Below are 20,882 nucleotides of genomic sequence, written 5' to 3' on the forward strand. Positions count from 1 at the left end.
ATGCGAAATTCAGAAAAGACAAAACTAATCTATGATGATAAAGATCAGAATAGCGGTTGTCTCTGAGGGGAGGCTATTGTGAGCAGAATACCTTAGATTTGTGTACTTTATTGAATATAAGTTATACCTCCGTAAAAAGAGGAAAAGAAGATGTTCCTTGTGCATTCTTCTTCCTGGATGAATAACCCATTATATATTCATCCATTTTCCCCCCACTGGTCTGCTTCTTTCAAAAAAGATTGGAGGTGACCTACAAGGATGTGTGGCTTTCATTGTATTTATCAGGCAAGCAATCTGAGTGATACTACACGAAGGGCAGCAACTGAGATGAAACCAGATGTGAGGGGAGCCCTCAGTATGCATGCCGGGAAGTGCTGAGCACTTCCTAAAGGGTGAAACGAAGGAAGCTTCCCGAAGGAAGTCACCAGGAAGAAGAAACACAGTTCCTCTTCCAATAGCCAACAGTTCATCTGATCAGAGGACAGAGACCCAAGAGAAGTTTCTCCTGTGCTGTCTCAGAGAAAGGCAACTATACAATCAAGCCCCTGTCTAAAATTTTTTTAATCTTTATTTATTTTTGAGAGAGAGAGAGAGCGAGAGACAGAGTGTGAGTCAGAGAGGGGCACAGAAAGAGGGAGACACAGAATCCGAAGCAGGCTCCAGGCTCAGAGCTGTCAGCACAGAGCAGCTGCCAGGCTCAAACTCACAAATCGTGAGATCATGACCTGAGCCAAAGTCGGATGTTTAATGGACTGAGCCACCCAGGCGCCCGCCCCTGTCTGTTTTAAACATTCCATTTGGGACCCTGGATCTTCCAGTCCCTTCAGACCATGTTTTCACTCCTAAGGCACTTCCACACCTGCGCTCGTAGAATTGAGGGTGAAGTAGCCTCCCAGGACAATCAAGACCCCTTTGCTGAGCTGTACTGTGGGGCCCGAAACCAGGTACCTGTTACTTTCCCGGATGAAGTTTGGGAGAAGCCCTGCTCATGAGGGCTGTGTTTCTGCTCTTCGGGGTGCCAGGCTTGCCATCCTGCTTTCCAGAACAAGGCCTTGCATCCCCAGCCTGGGCTTTGCTGCTCGGCCCATCTTGCTCACTGGTGCTCCTGGCTGGCTGGGCCCCTTCCCCAGTGACAGGTCTACTTGGAGCAGCTCTGTGGGGGCTGGGCTCTTGCCGTCTTGGCATTTGGGTTGAGGGATCTTTCCACTTTCTGGCTCCAGTTTTTGAGTTGAATTCATACACTGCCCCAGTAACTAGGGGGAAAAATATACAACCACCATATAAACAAGGGAATTCAAATGCTTTCCGCTCCCACTTGCAGCCTGCTCAGTTCTTCCCTGGAGGGAAAGATGAAAGGCACTAGGAGGTGGGAATCATGGAGATGGAAAGCAGGCTCGAGAATGGCACAATCTGCTAGCGGCCCTTTCCATGAGCTTCGGGGCTCAGACCCCACAGGTAGCAAATAACTTCCCTCCCTGGATGGTGAGGCTCAGGACAGGCTCTTGTGTCTAGAGACTAGAAATCTTGAATTCTGTGTTAGTTTTGGATACATTCAGTTCAGTTCTTAATGGGGTTACCCATTATGTTCTGAAGGGCTTGTTTTAAAAGCCCCCAGAATCCCAAATATAAAAAGGAAGTCCCCATGTAAGAAGGAAAGAGCTTTTTTAGTTATGTTAGTTTAGCAGAGATGTATAGACACAGACACCGAGTCTGGACTCTGTTGAGACGGGGCAAGGGTGTGCGCCATTTTTATTGCAGCAGAGTGGCAGACCCTAATTGGTGTGTTTATTCACATTAATTCCATTGGCTCATTTCATTTTTCCCTCTTTTTTTTTTCCTTCTCTCAACCCACAAATGTAGGTAAGAGCCTTGGTCCTCCATGGCTTTTGCCCCAGAAGCTGGAGTTTCAGGCGATCCCGGCTCTTTCCATTTCCCTGTGGTATGAGCGGCCTCTCGGCAGAGGATCCCACCAGCACTTATGCTAATGTGGGCGCATTATGGTAACAAGTACCTAATAATAGAGGGAAATTTAATTCCAGCAGCAGCAGCAGCCTCTCCTGGAGAGGAGCCATCCTTCCGAGAAGGACCGAGCCACTTGCATGTGAGAGTGGCAGGGAGCCAACACGCTTGCCTCCCGAGTTTGGTTTCCTTCCCTTTATTCACATCTATAATTGAGCCTTTGTAAGCGAAGGGATGTGTGTAAAGGAGCTAAATTTGGAGCCGATTTCATGGGGGTGATGGGAGTTCTGGAGGCCAGCTTTACCTTATGTTCATCTTGCCGACCAAGAAGAAATTCTTGGCCCTGATTTACGGGGAAAAAAGGAGCCAAGTCTGCCATTTCTCCCTATCTCTTGCTACCAATAGGATGGTGTTAGGAGCATTCAGAAAGGGTTGGGGGAGGAAGTTGAGCTCCAAAGGTCAGGCAGAATTCACCAATCCCCTGAATTGACTTGTGATTTGGTAAGGGAGGTGAGAGAGGGCAGGAGATGTTAGGTGGAAACCTTCTGAGGCCTCATGCACGGTCATGTGCTTGAGCGCCTGCCAGCCAGCTCTGCTCAGAGGTGAGCTCATGCAGTGCTGCAGGAAGGGTCAGGCAACATAACCAAATGGATGGACCAAATAAGTTGAGGGCAGGAAATTGATGGGGTCCGCCCTGACTCCACCAACCTGGAATGTGAAAAACACCTTTTGGATGGCATTGCCAATTAATTACCTGGGTCAATGGCTTCTCCATCAAAGACAGAGTTCATCTGGACTGTTTCCTAAAGAGAAGAAAGAGACAACTTCAAGCACAACCCTACACTCCTCCCCCAGGGATGGGTCACTCATCCTCACAGCCTGTGTTCCTTACCTAGGGCCTTCTTGACACTGGTATTTGATAGGCGCCATGCTAAATGCTGAGGACACAGCGGCAAACACGACAAGCGTGGTTACTCCCTGCCCAAGGCTTGCAATCAGTAGGTGCCATTGACAACAGGTGGATGATATAGAGTGATAAGGTCACCAGTGGGAATACGGAACTGAGGCAAAAATTCTGGTGCCCTGGATTATCTTCCTCATTGTGCGGATCATTCCCTAAATTTATGAGTCCTGGATCATAACAAAATCTTATTATCAGGGGGTGAGGGATACTTGGGGGTCACCTTCAAGTTCTGTCACTTCCCAGTGGGCAGATTAGGTTCAGTAAAAAAAAACAAGGAAGGGGGCACCCGGGTGGCTCAGTTGGTTAAGCATCAGACTCTCGATTTCAGCTCAGGTAATGATCTCACGGTTTGTGGGTTCGAGCCTGGCATTGGGCTCAGTACTGCTGGTGTGGAGGCTGCTTGGAATATTCTCTCTCTCTCCCTCTCAAAATAAATTAAAAATCTTTTTAAAAAATAGGGGCATCTGGGTGGCTGAGTCGGTTAAGCTTCTGACTTCAGCTCAGGTCATGATCTCATGGCTCATGGATTTGAGCCCTGCTTTGGGTTCTGTGAGCCTGGAGCTGACAGATGTGAGCCTGGAGCCTGCTTCAGAATCTATGTCTTCCTCTCTCTGCCCCTCCCATGCTCATGCTCTGTCTCTTCTCTCTCAAAAATAAATAAACATTAAAAATTTTTAATTAAAATAAATGAGCTAAAATTTTTTAAAATAATAAATAAATAAATAAATAAATAAATAAATAAGAGAAACAAGAAGGTAAGGGTAGGGGAAACTCTCCAGCTATCTTGTATCATTTTGCAATTGTGTGACTCTAAAAGTTTTCAAAATATTTCCCCACCTGCAATCTCAGAGCAAGTGTTCTTGCTCCCATTTTACAGATGACGGATTTAAAGCTTAAAGAGGCCAGGAGAGTCTGTATGATCATACTGACAGGCGCACAGAGCCAGGCCCTAGCCCCAGCGATGGTCTGCCTCCAACACTTTTCCTCAAGGTTGTGGAACAGCAAAGAAAAAAATAAATCCCATGGAAGGCTGAAGCTCCAGTTCTGGTCTTTAAGCTCTTCTCCCCCAATTCAGTCTCCTGGAGAGCTGGTGTAGATAATAAACACCACTATTCAATATTTATGAAATCCAGTTCTTCTGCAAATATATCAGCAGACAGGTTCAGTGGAGGGAACAAATTCTATCAAGAGCTCGTCACACAGCAATCTGTTCCAGTGGCCAAATACAAGCATCTCCCTGAATGATAAACACCCCCTGAGGCTGTGGCAGGGTCTGCCTGAGAGAGGACGGGAGTGTCCCAGCACATATCACCCAAGCCAGGTGCCCCATGGCCAGTACACTTACCACCAAACCCCCTCTCTTTGTATTCTTCATTTCTGCAGGGAATAGAACAGACAGAAGTGAAGGTTCTTGGATGCTAAATTGACCTTAACATTCTATTTCCACAATGGGATTTCTCTTAAACAGGCTTTGAACTTAGTATTGCAGACACAAGGAACTCTCTGTAGACATGTTTATTGACAGCTTTCTAGCTTCTCGGAAACACACACACACACACACACACACACACACCCCCCACAATGATAATACACAGAATTTTAAAAAAATATTTTACTCTTTTCCCAACTTACTGCTATTCCTGGACCTGGGAAATTAGCCTTTTAATGAAAGATCGGAAAGATCTGGTTGAGACATTTGTTCATCATGTGGGGATTCTTTGCATCCATTCCCTATGCCCTTAAAAAAAGTAGCTACAGTGGTGGTGACAGTTTGTGAAGATCTCATTAGAATCATTTCATTTGATATGATCAATAACCATTATAATCAGATTTCCAACCCTGCTTAGACATGCCTTATGCTTGTCAGAGGCGCCTACCTATGGATTGAGTGATTAAAGCAATCTTTTTTTTAAAAAACCCACTTTCCTGGGGCGCCTGGATGGCTCAGTTGGTTAAGACGCCAACTCTTTTTTTTTTTTAAATTTTTTAAAATGTTTTATTTATTTCTAGGAGAGAGAGAGACAGCGTGAGCAGTGGAGGGTCAGAGAGAGAGGGAGTCACAGACTCTGAAATAGGCTCCAGGCTCTGAGCTGGCAGTCAGCACAGAGCCCGACACGGGGCTAGAACCCACGAACCGCGAGACCATGACCTAAGCGAAAGTCGACGGTTAACCGACTAAGCCACCCAGGCGCCCCAAGCCTCCAACTCTTGATTTCAGCTCAGGTCATGATCCCAGGGTTGTGGGATTGAGCCTTGAATTGAGCCTGCTTAGGATTCTCCCCCCCTTCGCTAAAACAACAACAACAACAACAACACACACACACTTTCCAATTCTCTGTCCTGTCTCTCCCGATAGCCTGGATGCCCCTTGAGGCAGCAGCTTTCGGGGCTGGGTGCTGACGTCCCCTCAGGGTTGGAGTTATGCAGATGGACCTTGCTCAACTCACCCCAAGTCCCAGCTCTCCCCGCCCATCTGACTGCACCCAGCCCCCCTTTCTAATAAGCCTGACCCAAATAACTTGTGGAAATCACCAAACCCATTACAATCTGAGCATAAAGTGTCCTTTGTTCTTGAAAAAGAGTCATCTGTCCAGTACAGAGCACTGGCTGTCCTCAAGAGGGGCCCACGCATCCACATGCAGCAGCAAGTAGCTACTGGTCTGGGTTTAACTCACAGAGAATTCTTCACTCCTGTCCTGCTGGAGGGAACAGACTTATAGGTGCTTAAGTTCAGCTGATTGGAGGCAACTCTGGGTAGGGAACAGGCAGGACTAAAATGAGAGATCTGAGGGGCACCTGGGTGTCTTGGTCGGTTAAGCACCTGATTCTTGATTTCGGCTCAGGTAATGATCTTACAGTTCATGAGACGGAGCCCCGTGTTGGGCTCTGAGCTGACAGCACAGAACCTGCTTGGGATTGTCTCTCTTCCTCTCTCTCCATCCCTCCCTTGCTTGTGTTGTCTCTCTCTCTCCCTCTCTCTTTTTCTCTCAAAATACATAAATAAGCATTTAAAAAATAAAATCACATGAGAGATCTGATGTACTAATGGCACTATGCACCCGGCCCTTCCCTTTCTCCAGCTACATCTGACCTCTGTTTCCTTTCACCCACTGATGGTGTGGCTGAAAACCCATCAAGACAGAACTGCACCCTGATTCTCTGCCAAATTGGAACCCTTTTACTTAGCACACAGAGCAAGCAAAAATCAACAATAGAAAGAGCAAGAAACAAAGGGAATAAGTGTGGTACATACCTCCTTTCTTCACCCTACAGAGGGAAGAAAAGGGAGGGACAAGAATTAACCTAAGAGTAATCTGCCCTGGTGCAGACATGATAACTTGGGGCCTCTGGGGGACTGTGTTTCCTTGGGATTCAGGGACTAATTAAAAGAGGGGCCAGGCATGAGCACTAAAATGAAGGCCGGGGTCCTACCCCTGGTGCGAACAGGGCAGCTCCATCACCGTTGGTTGGGGACTAAAGAGGTTCCAGGAGTTTGATCAAAGTTTGAAAACTATTGCTTTATAGACCATCAGGGGATATAGTTCCTCTGATAGCACAGGTGAGGGCATGACCAGCCTGCCTGGAAATCTCCCTGCCTCCTTTTTCTCCCCAGCAGCCTGCTTAAGCAAAAGGCTTGGCTCACAGCAGGAAGCCTCAAGGGCTGACAACTAAACCCTATTTTCCTAAAACATGAAGACCTAGGCGTGGATGCTGAGCGCCTTCCCATGGTATCCTTGGGTTCCATAATTGTGTGACTCTAATATTTTTAAATATAATTCATTGTCAAGTTGGCCAACATACAGTGTGTACAGTGTGCTCTCAGTTTTGGGAGTGGATTCTCGTGATTTATTGCTTCCATACAACACCCAGTGCTCATATCCACAAGTGCCCTCCTCAATGCCCATCACCCACTTCCCTCTCTCCCCCACCCCCCCAACAACCCTCAGTTTGTTCTCTATATTTAAGAGTCTCTTATGGTTTGCCTCCTTTCCTCTCTGTAACTATTTTTTCTCCTTCTCTTCCCCCATGGTCTTCTGTTAAATTTCTTAAGTTCCACATATGAGTGAAAACATATATCTGTCTATCTCTGACTGACTTATTTCACTCAGTATAATGCCCTCCAGTTCCATCCACATTGCTGCAAATGGTAGGATTTCATTCTTTCTCATTGCCAAGTAGTATTCCATTGTATATATAAACCACATCTTCTTGATCCATTCATCAGTGGATGGACATTTGGGCTCCTTTCACGATTTGGCTATTGTTGAAAGGGCTGCTATAAACATTGGGGCGCATGTGTCCCTATGAATCAGCACTCCTGTATTCTTTGGATCAATTCCTAGCAGTGCTATTGCTGGGTCTGTGACTCTAATTTTATTCTTTGCTGTTGGATAAATGTTGGCAGCCACAGGGTGCAACGAATTTCCAGAGAGCCCAGGCCTGAGTCTGTGTTACTAACTACTTTTTCCTTTTTACGTCAACCGTGTTGAAAACAGTTCCCATTTAGAATGTAAGTTAAGGAAACCAGGTTCAAGGTATATTTAGCCATAAATTGCTTGAGAGTTGCAGTGTCTACTGGATGACTCCCTTTAAGAACTTCTGCCCAAATCCTGTTACGGAGCACCACCATCCTTATAAGCTTAAGTGTCACTCTTTTGGAGTTATTTTTCTCTCCCAAATCAATTTGTGAGTAGAGCCAAAACAGAAATGCCTTTCTTAGTTTCAGCAGATGCTCAAGGATTTCTTACCTTGAAGTCAAGGTTGCCAATAGCAACAAACTTCCCCAATAAATATGGCAAAATGCAGTGCACATATTTATGCTAATGCCTTATACTTTGGTACAGTCTTTCAATCTGTAGGTTTTACATGATTTGACAGTACTAGTGAATCTTCAAAATACCTTTAAAAGGTATATAAAATCTTATCACCCCCTCATTTTTGCCAAAACTCAGATTCTGACCCCCCACAGAGAGTTGAGCATGGAGCTGAACTTGGGAGTCTAGAATCCTGAGCTCACTGGGACTCAGCCACAAAAAATAACACAACAAGACTTAAAAAAAAAAACAAAAAACTATATTAAGTATAGGAACGGTGCTAAGTGCTTTGGTTTTGCTCATTTGATTATTTAGTCCTCAGATAAGAAACTGAGATTCACAGGGGTTGTCTCTTGTTAAAAGCCCAGATCTGAACCAGGCTTTGTCTCTCTCCAAAGCCCAGGCTCAGAACCATCATGCTATCATTGCAGGAGCTTCTGAGACTCAAGAAATTGAGTCTGGAGAAGCTTGGAACAATGGAGAGCTCTCCCTGATGTCTCACTTCAGCCAGTATGAGACATTCCATGGAGTACACAGTGAGAAGCAGGTTAGTGAGCAGGAGGCAGCAGGAGGGAACAGGAGGGAGGGGAAGCAGGCCTCCACTGACAGCCCTTGAGAGTGAGAGATTGGGGTCACGTTCGAAAGAACAATGATTATTTAGTCACATAAAGCCCAGCGAGTCACTGGAGCCAAGAGCTTAATTCCCTTATCAGTTTTCTGTGCTTCCTCTAATTCCATCCATCCTTTCAATATTCTACAAATAATAGCACAGTATATTCTATCACTACTCACAACCAGGGTTTTTTTGTTTGTTTGTTTGTTTTTCTGAAGCTTTTATCCAGGGCAAGGTCACCAAGAGGTTGAAGCCCCAATTTCATTGAGAATGCCTCAAGGACAGAGCAGGTGCCCAGGAAAATGAAAGCAGCCGTTTCCTGGCCCCGCAGGTGATAAAGAGGGTACCAGGACTGCGGGGGGCTGGGATTCCCTCTCCTCATCCACTTTTCCTTCCTTCATGCCAGCTGCGCTCTCTGCCCCATGGAGAAAGCCTAATTCCTACCTTTCCCTCTCCCGACAGCCCTGGAAACAAAGTCCTATAGGAAGTGGTGGAAAGGGCCACTTACGGAGGTTTCTTGTGCTCCCCAGTCTTGCAGGGACAGTGTCTGTGGATGGCTTTGGCCAACAGGACGAACAGGGACACCAGGAGGCCCAGAAGCAATATGGAGCCCAAAGTGATGACGAAAGGCACATACCATGCTGATGGAGAATAGATGTTTTTTCTCAGGACCTGGTGGATGATCTGGGGCTTGAATGACAGAGAGGGGGGAGGTGATTTTGGGAGACATTTTTGACATCGGCACTGCCTCGTGTTGGGTGTTGAATCTGTTGTCGGCTCCTGTTATCTACACTGTGCATCCGTGTGCTCAGGATTCTTTGCTGCACCAACCCATCACCTTGTTTATAGTCTTTCTAAGCACCCATGAGATCAGAACCCAGAACATTTAGGAAACTGAAAAGCAACTCCAGTCCTATTTTTATTCTCTTTCCCTCTTTCCCAAATGCTAAAGATTCCATTGGCTTTTTTCACTGCCAAATCATGGCATAACCCCAGGACTGATACAGCCATTGTCTCTCACTGGGAAGGCATGTGCCACAAAAGCTGTTCTTTTATTAACACTTTGTAGGCTTTTTAGTGCTCACTCACTGCATGCTGCACTGCCAGATGAGGGGGCTGACATCACAGGGAAACCCCAAGTTTGGCATTGGCTTCCTAGAGAGGGAGACAGATAGCAAACAAGTTATGGAAATTTTGGGGCTGGAGCGGTCACCATTGGGTCAGGTTGTAAGTCCCAGAATGGTAGAAACTCCTTACCCAGAGGGAGTCACTGGCTCCTACCACAGCTGAAAGCCCTTAATATTATCCTTATGCTTCTGTCCATTGTGGTAAGATTGACTCCAGCACATGGGAGATGGACATTGACCAACTTGTGGTAGGGCTTGGACAAGCAGAATTTGACCACCTGTCACAGGTAAGCTGTCTGAGGTTCTGATTACTTTTCCTCTGGGATACTGAAAGTGCGGGGCCACCAACTGAGGGCACAACTTCACTACGAGCAGGAGGAAAGGGGACAAAAGAATCAGCACAAATATAAGCCAGTCCATCCAAGGAGCAAGGGGAGATAATCCTATTGTCAGATTCCAAGCCTCTCCCTTCCTTTACCATCCTGGTCTGATAATGGCACCTGCTTATTTCTTGCTACCATCTACTGCAATCTGTACTCAATGTGTTCATTCGATATCTGCTTGTAATATGTCTCCCTCTCTGGGTTGGTGGATCTAAAACATTGTGCACATCAGAATCCCTTTGAAGGTCTTATTAAAAACACCGATCACTGGGTTCCACTCCCAGAGCTTCTGATGCAACATCTCTGGGGATGTGGTTGGGGACTCTAGGGTCCAACATCTTTCCCTGGAGGCCATGGTAATGATCACATTAGGTGAGGTATAATTCCACTTCAATGCTCTGAGGTAGGCCTAAAAATTGACGTTTCTAACAGGCTTCCAGGAAATGCTGTTGCTGATGGTCTGGGGACCACCGACCTGTATTACAAGCCCCATGACAGCAGAGATCATTTTTGGCTTGTTCATCAAAGCGCTTGGCATGTTATAGGTATTCAATCAATATTTATATTTATATTTATAGACTGAACCAATGACTTCTTTTAGAATAGAGGTGGAGAGTAGGGTACAGATTGGCACACAGAGACTCTTCAAAAGAAGTGGAGAGGAATAAATATACCTAGCAGCTACCTGCCTTTGTGGACCTGACTTGCGATAGCCTGAGTTTTCTGCGAGCAAGTGCAGAAAGGGGCTGTGAAGGGAGCTGCTGGCCACAGGTCCCTGAAAATTGGCTCCTGTGTCACATCACCATAGGTGGTCAATACCTGATCTATCACAATCCGGGGAATAAATACACATTCTTCTTTCCCAACATAGGAAAATTTAATGGTTCTACAAGTCCAAGGTCTCACTCAGATCTTTTGTCTGCCACCCAGTGACAACTCCAGTCTAGCCCATAGTTGGTGTTCCTGGCAATATCCTAACACCTCAACTCTTTTCAGCTCCTCCCGTATTTCTCCTGGGTCACAGGGCTCCATCAATGTAAATTACAAGGGATGTATCTAGGGAGTTCAGGTTCCAAAGCCCTTACCCTGGTGGTTGTGGTGGCAGTTGTGGTTGGGTCAGGAATGACACTAATAGTCAGCGTCACTGTCCCTGTTTCAACACGAGCCTTAGCTTTCTTCCTGCCAGACAGCAAATTGTCATCGGTTATGTAGACAAGTAGTTTGTAGTCCCAGATCTTGTCAAGCCCACTGGCATAGTCAAAGCGTGTCGCAAGGAGCAGGCTTGTCACGTTGGACCCAGCGCTGGGAGAGAAAGCGAAGTGACTATTGACATTGCCTAAATGAGATGTGATACAAGGATTTGGGGAAAAGAGAGAAAAGGGAGTGAGCAAAACAAGGTGTTCTTAGAAAAACAGTGTATTTCATCCTTCCTCAAACATGCACACCTCAGGTGTAGACCGTGTTTCTGATGCACCAGAGCCAGGCCAGTGATGGGACATGGGCCTTAACCACACCAGAGACCTCATGGGTACAGGGAAACTCTTGCTCACAAACAGTGTGTCTGCAACAGGAACAAAGTAAAATAGGACAGCACCACACCTGTTCCAGGAGAATGGCTGCGATCTTTCTGAGTATTGGGCATAGATTTAATAATCCTGGGGCAGCCTTTCTAGCCAATCCTCACTGTCAGTGTTTATTTGGTAATAATGCCTAACTCACACTCAGACCAACGGGTGGGCGGCAAGAGGCTAGAGGGAGCCATGTCTCCAGCCACGGGCCAAATTCACTCCCATCGCCCTTTGTGGAACATGGCTGGCAATACTAGTGGCAGAGGTCCATGGATCCCCCAAAGGAAGGTACCTCCTGGCTTGGCAGGGGTTGCATCCCAGGTCCTCCTGAATCCACCCCAAGCCCCTCTCCCCCACAGCTTGGCTGGGGCTCAAGGCTCACAGCTTAGAATGCCCAGGGCAGAAAGGCTGCCACCCAAGCAGTCCTTGCTCATTCCCCTGGTGGCTCCAGACTCATTACCGACTGAAAGCCAGTAAATGGAGCAGGAGATGATGCAATTTTTACTCCCTTAGCAGCGAAGAGCTCCATCAAGGCCTGAGGGTTCTCAGTATGGATTATTTCCATCTTCGGCAACTGCCGACTTGAGGCGGTCTCTGCCCCTGGGTTTTGTGACAGGGCCTGCTGGAGAGGCTTCCTGCTGTTCGAGTTCCTGCTCCGCCAGGGCTCAGCCAGGGCTCAGCCGGCAGCCGAGATGGATTTTTACTCTCTCATGTGGAATTGCTCTGCCTGTTTGGGTTTAAATCTCTGGCCCCAGCACTTCATTAGATGAGCTATTTTGGTCTAATTTCCATTGAGGTGTGCTCTTTCTTCCCCCCACAGTGGTATATTTTTAAAGAGAGAAAATGAATGGAGTAGAAGAGAATTCCTGAGGACACGTTTCAAAATGCATTTAATCTATTTAATCTATTATTATCCAGAGAGACAACTGGGATTCCCTGCCCCCACTACTAGCTTGGAGGAAAAGAGGTGGTTGAGGAGATGGACGAAAAAAAAATTTTTTTTAAAACTACATTAATGTGATTCACAAATCATGATGGGCTGGGAATTGTAGAGGATTGGGGTGCCACCAGTGGGTTCACTTTTCCTTGGGCTTTTGGGCAACCACAGATGGGGGCTTGGGAAGAGTTAGGTGAGGTAGGGAAGCCTGAGTGAGGACTGGGAGGCAGAGGACTGGGAGGCAGAGGACCATGACGCTCCTCATCCCTGCTTCCCTCGTTCAAAGTACCCCCCCCCCCACACACACACACTGTGCCCAAATCCATTTATGAGCACAGACCCCCTTCTCCCTCAGCAGCTGCTAAGGCCACCAACACCAGGACCCATGGAAATGGCCTACCTGAGCCAATGGAGTAACGAAAAGACCTGGGGCTGGAATCAAGGTCGATACACGTCAGCTTGAAATTCTGAATGTTTGTGCCTACTCTCAAATCCACTGGGATGGCCAGGAAATAAGAGTTTGGGGTACAAATGGGCTTTTCATCATTTTCTTCCAGGATGTTCACGGTTACCTAGAGCAACAAGAAGCGGCCATGGTTAGTAGTTAAAACTTGCTGAGAATTTTCTGTGTGCCAGGCACTGGGCAATGTGCTTTTTGTGGGCCAGCTCATTGAACCTTGCCTGAGATAGATGATATGGTTATTCCCATTCTACAGATGAGGAAACTGAGGTTTAGAGAGATTAGGTAGGGGACCTCAGGCTGTTCAGTTTGGTGAGTGGTGCATTTCAGGCAATTTGAACTCAAGCCTGTCCTACTCCAAGTCCTATGTTATTAACTTCTGTTTGTGTGTGTACATGTGCTCGTGTGCATAGTACATGTATATTCACATACCGCCCCCCTCCCCAACAAATGCATCTAGACATGTGGGCTCATCCCCAGATGATGCTGAGTGGTTTTCCCAGGAGTGATTGTGAATTTACAGTGATGTTCTATACTTACTTGCCCATCACCATTGTGAATGGGAAGTTCTGTCTTTAACTTTGGATGATGGAGCAATAATTCTCAGCCCTGGTCCCACTTTCATAGACCCTCTCTGGACCAAATGAATTGGACTATCCAGACGGTGGGGCCCAGGTACTTTTTAAAATGTTCTCCAGCTGATTCTAATATGCAGCCAGGATTCAGGACGAGATAGAAGGAGTCAACCCCGCTAAGCCAGGGTCTCATCTGTAACCTGGGCTGTTAGCACGGCACGAAGCAGGTGGCCATAACCTGTCACAAGCAGGAGCCAGCCTCTTCCCCTTCATCATTGTCTTTTATGCTTGGTGAATTGGAATGTGGCCTGGGACACCTGCCAGCACAGAACCACAGAACGTCAGCCCTGAAAGGGACTTATGTGATCATCACCCTTTTTAAAGGCTTATGAATTTTGAGTCGTATTCATTCTACCTTTGAAATTTGGGGATTTCAGCTATTTCTGAGCCCAGGAATAAATTGAAATGTTCACTCTAGTTAGCTCCCAAAGTGGAGTCCATTCATTTTTATCAAAAACCCAGCCTAACAAACACTACAATTATCTTTAACTTAGCCCGTCTTTTGCTCAGCTAGCAATGCCGAGCCTCACACATCATTAAAAACGTGTCCTGTTAATTCAAAGCCACTCATCAGAGGGACTGGACTATTCAGGCGATGGGTTATCAGGTGGTTCTCCGTTTAAGAGAGAGAGAAAATGGGACACAAAGATAAGCGTTGCTCAGACCCTCCCCCACCTTGGAAACTTAGGATCAAAGTTGGGAAATGAACTCCGTCTTCTGACTGAACCAGTTGTTCCCTGCCTCCATGCCTGCCACTAGCTAAGAGTCCGCGCTGCCGTATGCTTCATCACTTTACTAACGGGAAAGATCAGAAAATAGTTGCGTCTTCCTGGCCAATGTATTGCCTTCAGATAATGTGAACCACAGAAAGCACAGACCTGTTAAACCCTAGCTACTCAAAGGGCAGCCATGGACCAGCTACCTCAGCATCACCTGGAAGAGCATTAGAAATGCAGATTCTGTGGCACCTGGGGGGCTCAGTCGGTTCAATGTCCAACATCAGCTCAGGTCATGATCTCACAGTTCGTGGGTTCAAGCCCTGCGTCGGGCTCTGTGCTGACAGCTCAGAGCCTAGAGCCTGTTTCAGATTCTGTGTCTCCCTTTCTTTCTGCCCCTCCTGCTCATGCTCTGTCTCTCTGTCTCTCTCTCTCTTTCTCAAAAATAAGTAAACATTAAAAAAGAAATGCAGATTCTGAGGTCCACTCAGACTTGCTATCTTAGAATCTGCATTTAACCAGATGCTCAACACCAAAAGTTGAGACGCAGCACCGCCCTGGGTCAGACCACCTCATTTTAAGGTCTACCCTATCTAATGCGACACAGGTGGGGTAGGAACATGACAAAACTACTGGGGAGGGGGGAACACATGGCTACAGAACCACACCCCACTTCTAGAAGTATGCATCCCACTGTTAGCCCACGCCCACTGCAAAAACGACAAGAGATGTAGTGAGCAGCGGGAGGAAGATTGCCCACACAGCGCTCATCAATCTTGGTAACCTCCGAGTCATCCACAACCTTGGGCCTACAGATGCCAATCTTTATTTCCCAGGATCTGCTAGGTGTGTCCGAGTGTGCCATCCTGGAAACCACTAGTCGTTTCCCGTTACATCTGTCAGATGAGCTCCATTAAGATTGCTCATTGCTACAGCCATGGAAGGTGCCCAAGAGAGCCCACATCAACCATTTGGGCTGGTGTGAACACACCAATAGCCCCACTCACTGTGACTGAGCTTGTGTCCTCGCTGTTGGTGGCCTGGATTCTGAGAATATAGACAGGAGTTGTTTCATAGTCGGCTTTAGTCACCAGTTGGAGTTCTCCTGTCTGGGGATTGATCCAAAATATGTTTGGGAACTGGAGGCTGGCCCCTCCGGAGTTGATGGAGTACACGACGCGGCTCGGGGGAAAGTCCTTATCAGTGGCACGCACTTGTCCAACCCGGCTTCTCGCTAGAAGAATAAGGCACCTGAAATTAGTCCTGCTTTGGGAGGTGAGGGGAGGCTTCAGGAACACACATTCTCACTGCCACGGGCAGAAAGACTTATGGAGGTCTCTTTGCTGTTCAAACTCTATATGTTTTATGTCTTCTATTCTATTAAAATCAAATCATGCTAATGAGCACCCAATGGGTTACTGGCCCTATGATCCAAGCAGTAGAGTAAGGTGTAAAAGACAATTCAAGCTTTTATCTAGACTCCAAACACGCCAATTAGGATGTGATCATAAACAACACTGCAAAGAACATCTTCACCTGTACTCATTTTGGAGCTGTGCTGCCTAAATATCTTCTGCATCTTTCAAATTTTAACGAGCATGAATTGCTCTTATAAACAAGATGAAAAATAAAGTTTTTAAAAAAATGTTTATTTCTGAGAGTGCGAGAGAGAGACTATGGGGGAGGGGCAGAGAGAAAGGGAGACACAGAATCTGAAGCAGGCTCCAGACTAACAAATGCAGCAGTAATATGAATTCTTATGAATTCACAGATCTTATTATAATTATCGATTACCTACTTTGGGTCAAGCATTTAGTGCTGGGGTCATATAGTTAAATAAGAAGCGTCAGCTCTCAAGAGTCATGAGATCATGATCTGAGCCAAAGTCGGATGCTCAACCAAACCATCCAGGCATCCCAAAATAGAAACAATTTTTTAAAGGGTTTAGCAACCAATGCTGATTGGAGTAGAGAATTTTAAATAAAGATATAAGGAATTAAAAGGATTTTCTTCAGACCCTCTTTTTGTGCTTTGTTTAAAATTTAATATCAGGAGGGGTGCCTGGGTGGCTCAGCTGGTTGAGCGTCCAACTCTTGGTTTTGGCTCAGGTCATGATCTCACAGTTCATGAGTTCGAGCCCGCGATGGGCTCTGTGGTGATTTGGGATTCTCTCTCTCAAAACAACTAAATAAATTTTTTTAAAGTAAGCTTCTCTTTAAAAAAAAAAAAAAAAAAAAGTGGGGCGCCTGGGTGGCTTAGTCGGTTAAGCGTCCGACTTTCGCTCAGGTCATGATCTCGTGGTTCGTGGGTTCGGGCCCCGCGTCGGGCTCTGTGCTGACTGCCGGCTCAGAGCCTGGAGCCTGTTTCGGAGTCTGTCACTCCCTCTCTCTCTGACCCTCCCCTGCCTCATGCTGTCTCTCTCTCTCCTAGAAATAAATAAAACATTTAAAAAAAAAAAAAAAAGAAATCAAGGTGTCAACAAAGGGCAAAAAAAGTGGATCCTATTACCGGAGAGAAAATGTCTTTATTTTGTTTTTAAATGTACGAAACCAAATGATGGGAAATCTTTTCTCTATTTTTAAATTTCTATTCTCTGAGTGAGCTGGATAAAAATTGCAGTGGAGACTAAGGGAAAACTTAGGCTACAGAAAGGGAAGATGAGCAGAATCAGGCAGGCAGACAAGGAAGCAATCAGGGGTTTGGAGAAATGCAGTTTAAACAATAGTTTTCAAAACCTAGGTTTCACCTGAAGGGCTCCTCAGCAGTAAGGACAATTTAAAAAGAAATAAGAGCTGCAATAAACAGGAATGAGCTGTGAGTTGCTGTGCACCATGCCACCCAGGGCCCCTGTGCTGGAGGGAGCTTCTCCTCTGCTAAGTGCACATCAGGATGGAGGGGTCTGCCAAGAGCACTGGGGTCGGGGTTTTGTCTACCACTTACCTGGCCTTAATTCTGACACATCAAACACATAGGAAGGTCTATCAAAGATAAGAGGAAACTCATTTTCTGGCTTCGTGAGGATGTAAATGTAGATGTTCTCTAAAAGCAGAGACAGAAAAATAAATGTTTAATTTTAATACCCCATTCTCACTCCTTTGTTTATTCACCGTGTTTAAAGCACCTGCTGGGAACCTGCTCTGAGCAAAATAAAGGGGATTCAAGGCGAATGAGACCTGGTGGGTCCTGCTTTCCCGATGCGTAGGGCAGTTGCCCTTAGCTAAATATATGTACTGGTCACTACGGATGCCAGAGGAAGGGCCAACTGGCTCACAGGGATATTTAGTTACACAAATGGGGCCAAGGTGGAGTGGGGGTGGGGGTTCTGGGCATGTGTATGGATACCGAAGTATATACCTGCATGACTCTCTTAGGAAAACTGCAGGCTGGTGGCCTTGTTGGAAGAAGGGAGCTTAGGGGTGGGACACCAGAGCTGAAATCAGAGAGCCAGGCAGAGGCCAGGGATGAAAGTCCCTATGTGCCAAGCCAGAGACTTTGAATTTGAACCTGACAGCTACTGGGAGACACTTGGAGGGCTTTCAGCGAAGACATGATATAATGGTATTTGCGTTTCCTGAAAATCGCTGTCAGAATGTGGAGGGTACACTGGAAAGGGGCAAGACAAAAGCTAGATAGAAAGATCCTTAAAAGACTCTTAGTGTTATAATTGAGCCAAGAAAGAAGAGAGGTTCTGCATTCCATCACTGCTAGCGCGTGGGGGCGGGGCAGGAGAAAGGACTGGGAGACTCGTGACCGTGCTTGGTGAAGGACAGGAGGAGGCTGGGCTGATTCCCAAGTGTTTGGGTTTCTGAAGGCTCCTTTTGAACCCAAATGCCTAGCCCAATCCCGAGTACTGCCTAGCATGGTTTAGTTGTTGCTACGTGAAATAAAGCTTCATGAATAAATAAAAAGGATACTTGCTTTTGTGGTAAGGAGGGGCAACATCCTGCACCTGGATTATCACAGTGTACTTATTGCCGGCTGCTAGATTGCTTGTGTTTTCATAATCTAGGTGACCAATCAACTAGATTAAAACAGAGATATCATGTTAGGCAGAACAAAGAATCCTTTTAATTCAACTGACAGAGAAGACATTTTCATATACTGTTAATGGGTATGTAAAACCTTTCTGGAAAGCATGTTGCCTATTAGAGGAGCTTTAATGAATTACATCCATACCTTTGCTCACTGCTAGAGAATTGATTCCAAAGAATTTACCAGGAGAGAGAATCTATGTTTAAAGACGTTCGTCAAGCACTACTGCCCAGCGGCAGAGGCTCACGATCTCAGGTTTGTTGAAGAGAAACACAATATAGAATCCTACGAGCAGGGATCTTTCGATCATTTAAAATGTCTATGCAACTTGGGTGCCTGGGTGGCTCAGTCAGTTAAGCATCTGACTCTTGATTTTGGCTCAGGTCATGATCTCACAGTTGGTGGGTTCGAGCCCCACACTGGGCTCTGTGCTGACAGTGTGGAGCCCGCTTGAGATTTCCTCTTTCTCTCTCTCTCTCTCTACCACTTCCCTGCTTGCTTGTGCCCTCTTTCTCTCTCAAAGTAGATAAATAAATACATAAAAATTTTATGGAATATACATAAAATCGATGCCTCAGGAAGAAGACGAGAGGGTAATATATCAAAGTGTTAATAGTGGTTATCACTGAGTTGTAAGGCTTTTAGTGTTTTCTACATCCTACAGTGAAGATGTATTAATTTTCTAAACAGAAAAAAATCGAAATTATATTTTAGTTGACACGTGTGAATAAAATTGGTAAGACTTTCTTGGGGGTGGAAAAAGGGCTTGGGATGAGAGGCAAAGACAGGCTGCCTAGGAGGCTGCCTGTTCTCCTCCCTGAGGCTCTATCTCTGATGCAAAGACCTCCCCGTACTCCCAGACCATGCTCCCACCTTCTTCTGCCTTCCCCCTTCCTCTCCTCCTTCTCCATCACTCTCCGGCAGGAACCCTGTAGGTAAAGGTCTTGCACAGCCTGATTGAGACCCGTCTTCTATGGCCCTCTGTCTTCCAATTCAGCTTCTGCCCCTGTGGAGACACTGTGGAGTGGGGCACCTACACACCCCCATTTCCTCATTCTTTGTTGGGTGTCCAGTGGTTCCACATGGCTGAATTTAGCAAGACACACTCAGGGCCCTGGATTGGCTTTCTCACCCCTCACACGTCTCTGGGCCTGAGATGGGCACTCAAGTAAACAAAAGTGTGTGAGCCCAGTGGGCTCTAACTTGGCTGTAGGCACCACACTGAACAGGCATGCCAAATTGTGATGAATCCAGTCCTTAGCACCCCAGGCACAATTATGCATAACAAATGATTCCTGGTACTTGGGTAAAATAAAGAGCAAATGGGGAAAAACAGAGTCACTATTAAGTTTGTCGGTTACCGGTTACCGTCGCTTCGAGAGGGAGTTACCTTGGAAATTGCTCTCTATGGGGCAGCAAAAGCACTATGCATGTCACACCAGCTCCCCCATGCCCTTTCAATGATGCAATGACCATGAACTGACCACGATTTTTCCAGAGCCAGCTGGATCCTGTGAAAATCTGCCGCTAACCCCCACTCCAGATGGCGTGCTGAAGTTGAATTGGTTGTTTGGTGCTTTGCTGTCATCATCAGAGCAGAACTTGTTCAGGTCCAGAAGCGACGTCCCCTTGGCTGCTCTTTCAGGCACCATAATGCTGGCGAAAAGACACGATTCAATATTTTCCCCCAACAAATGGTGATTGAGTGTCGCTTCTGACAGAGTCCTGAGCTAGACACCTCTGCTTTAATTTTTGTTCAAAGCTAGTTCACAGTTACTGTGGTTACTGCCTAATGGGTTCCCTGCTCTGCCCTTCCCTCCTTTCGGACTGTTCTAAACACAGCAGCCGGAGAGATCCTGTTAAAATGTTGTCAGGTCACGCCACTCCTCTGCTCCAAAATCCCCAATGGCTTCTCATTGCACTCCAAGCCCTCACTTTGATCTTCATGATGTGCACCCCTGCCTTGCCTTACCTGTCTGAGCTCATCAGCTCAAAGGTTCCTTGCTTGCTCCCACCTTCTGCCTCCTGGTCCTCCTCGAACTCCACCCAGGCTCAGGCCTCAGGCCACCCACTAGCTCACAACTCCCTCCCCACATGTCCCCATGGCTTAGATGGGCACTTTCTTTAGTCTCCGATCCGTGGCACCTTCTCAGGAGGCCACCCTGGCGACCCTCTCTCGAATGTCAGCCACTCCCTCCCCTTGTTTCCTCTCCTGCTTCATTTTTCATCCTTAGCATAACCATTTTCCAATATACTGCATGGTTACTTATTTATCCGGTTTGTCTCCTGTTTCCCCTCCCAGAAAGTAAGCTCCAGGAGGACAGGGGCCTGTGTCTGCTCTGTTCTTGGCATGCTCACTAGTGTTTGTTGGATGGGTGAATGTTGATCCAGGAGACCAGCACAGCTGTGAGGAAGAATAATGGAGACATAGAATTCTGCCCTGCCTGCCAGGGGTTTATAACCTGGTTAGGGCAAATCCCTGGACCCTGCATGTCTCACCTCCCTCGATTTGAAAATTGGGAATTCTGTTTTAATGCCTCTGATATCATAAAAGCGTTTCCTAACACCTTAGTATCATTCACCCAATAGAGGTGTCTTTTTTTTTTTAATTAAAGTTTTTATTTATTTATTTGAGATAGAGAGTAAGAAAATGAGTAGGGGTTAGGGGAGACAG

General features: G+C 46.4%; 1 protein-coding gene across 1 annotated transcript in view; it reads right to left on the reverse strand.

Moving 5' to 3' along the window:
* Positions 1-721: 721 nt before the first annotated feature.
* Positions 722-20,882, reverse strand: part of CDHR3 (cadherin related family member 3) — a 42,207-nt gene continuing 22,046 nt past the window's right edge. Inside the window, exons 6-16 of the mRNA XM_039249781.1 lie at positions 19,693-19,864; positions 18,095-18,197; positions 17,117-17,215; positions 15,184-15,410; positions 12,766-12,937; positions 10,946-11,196; positions 8,859-9,040; positions 6,177-6,190; positions 4,269-4,300; positions 2,714-2,762; positions 722-1,253 (exon numbers count right to left, since the gene is read on the reverse strand). Coding sequence (XP_039105712.1) covers positions 952-1,253; positions 2,714-2,762; positions 4,269-4,300; positions 6,177-6,190; positions 8,859-9,040; positions 10,946-11,196; positions 12,766-12,937; positions 15,184-15,410; positions 17,117-17,215; positions 18,095-18,197; positions 19,693-19,864 — 1,603 coding nt within the window. The 3' untranslated portion in view covers positions 722-951. The remainder of the gene's footprint in view (positions 1,254-2,713; positions 2,763-4,268; positions 4,301-6,176; positions 6,191-8,858; positions 9,041-10,945; positions 11,197-12,765; positions 12,938-15,183; positions 15,411-17,116; positions 17,216-18,094; positions 18,198-19,692; positions 19,865-20,882) is intronic.

This window comes from Hyaena hyaena, unplaced genomic scaffold (assembly GCF_003009895.1).
Source record: "Hyaena hyaena isolate Hyena2069 unplaced genomic scaffold, ASM300989v1 scaffold_347, whole genome shotgun sequence".
NCBI lineage: Eukaryota > Metazoa > Chordata > Mammalia > Carnivora > Hyaenidae > Hyaena > Hyaena hyaena.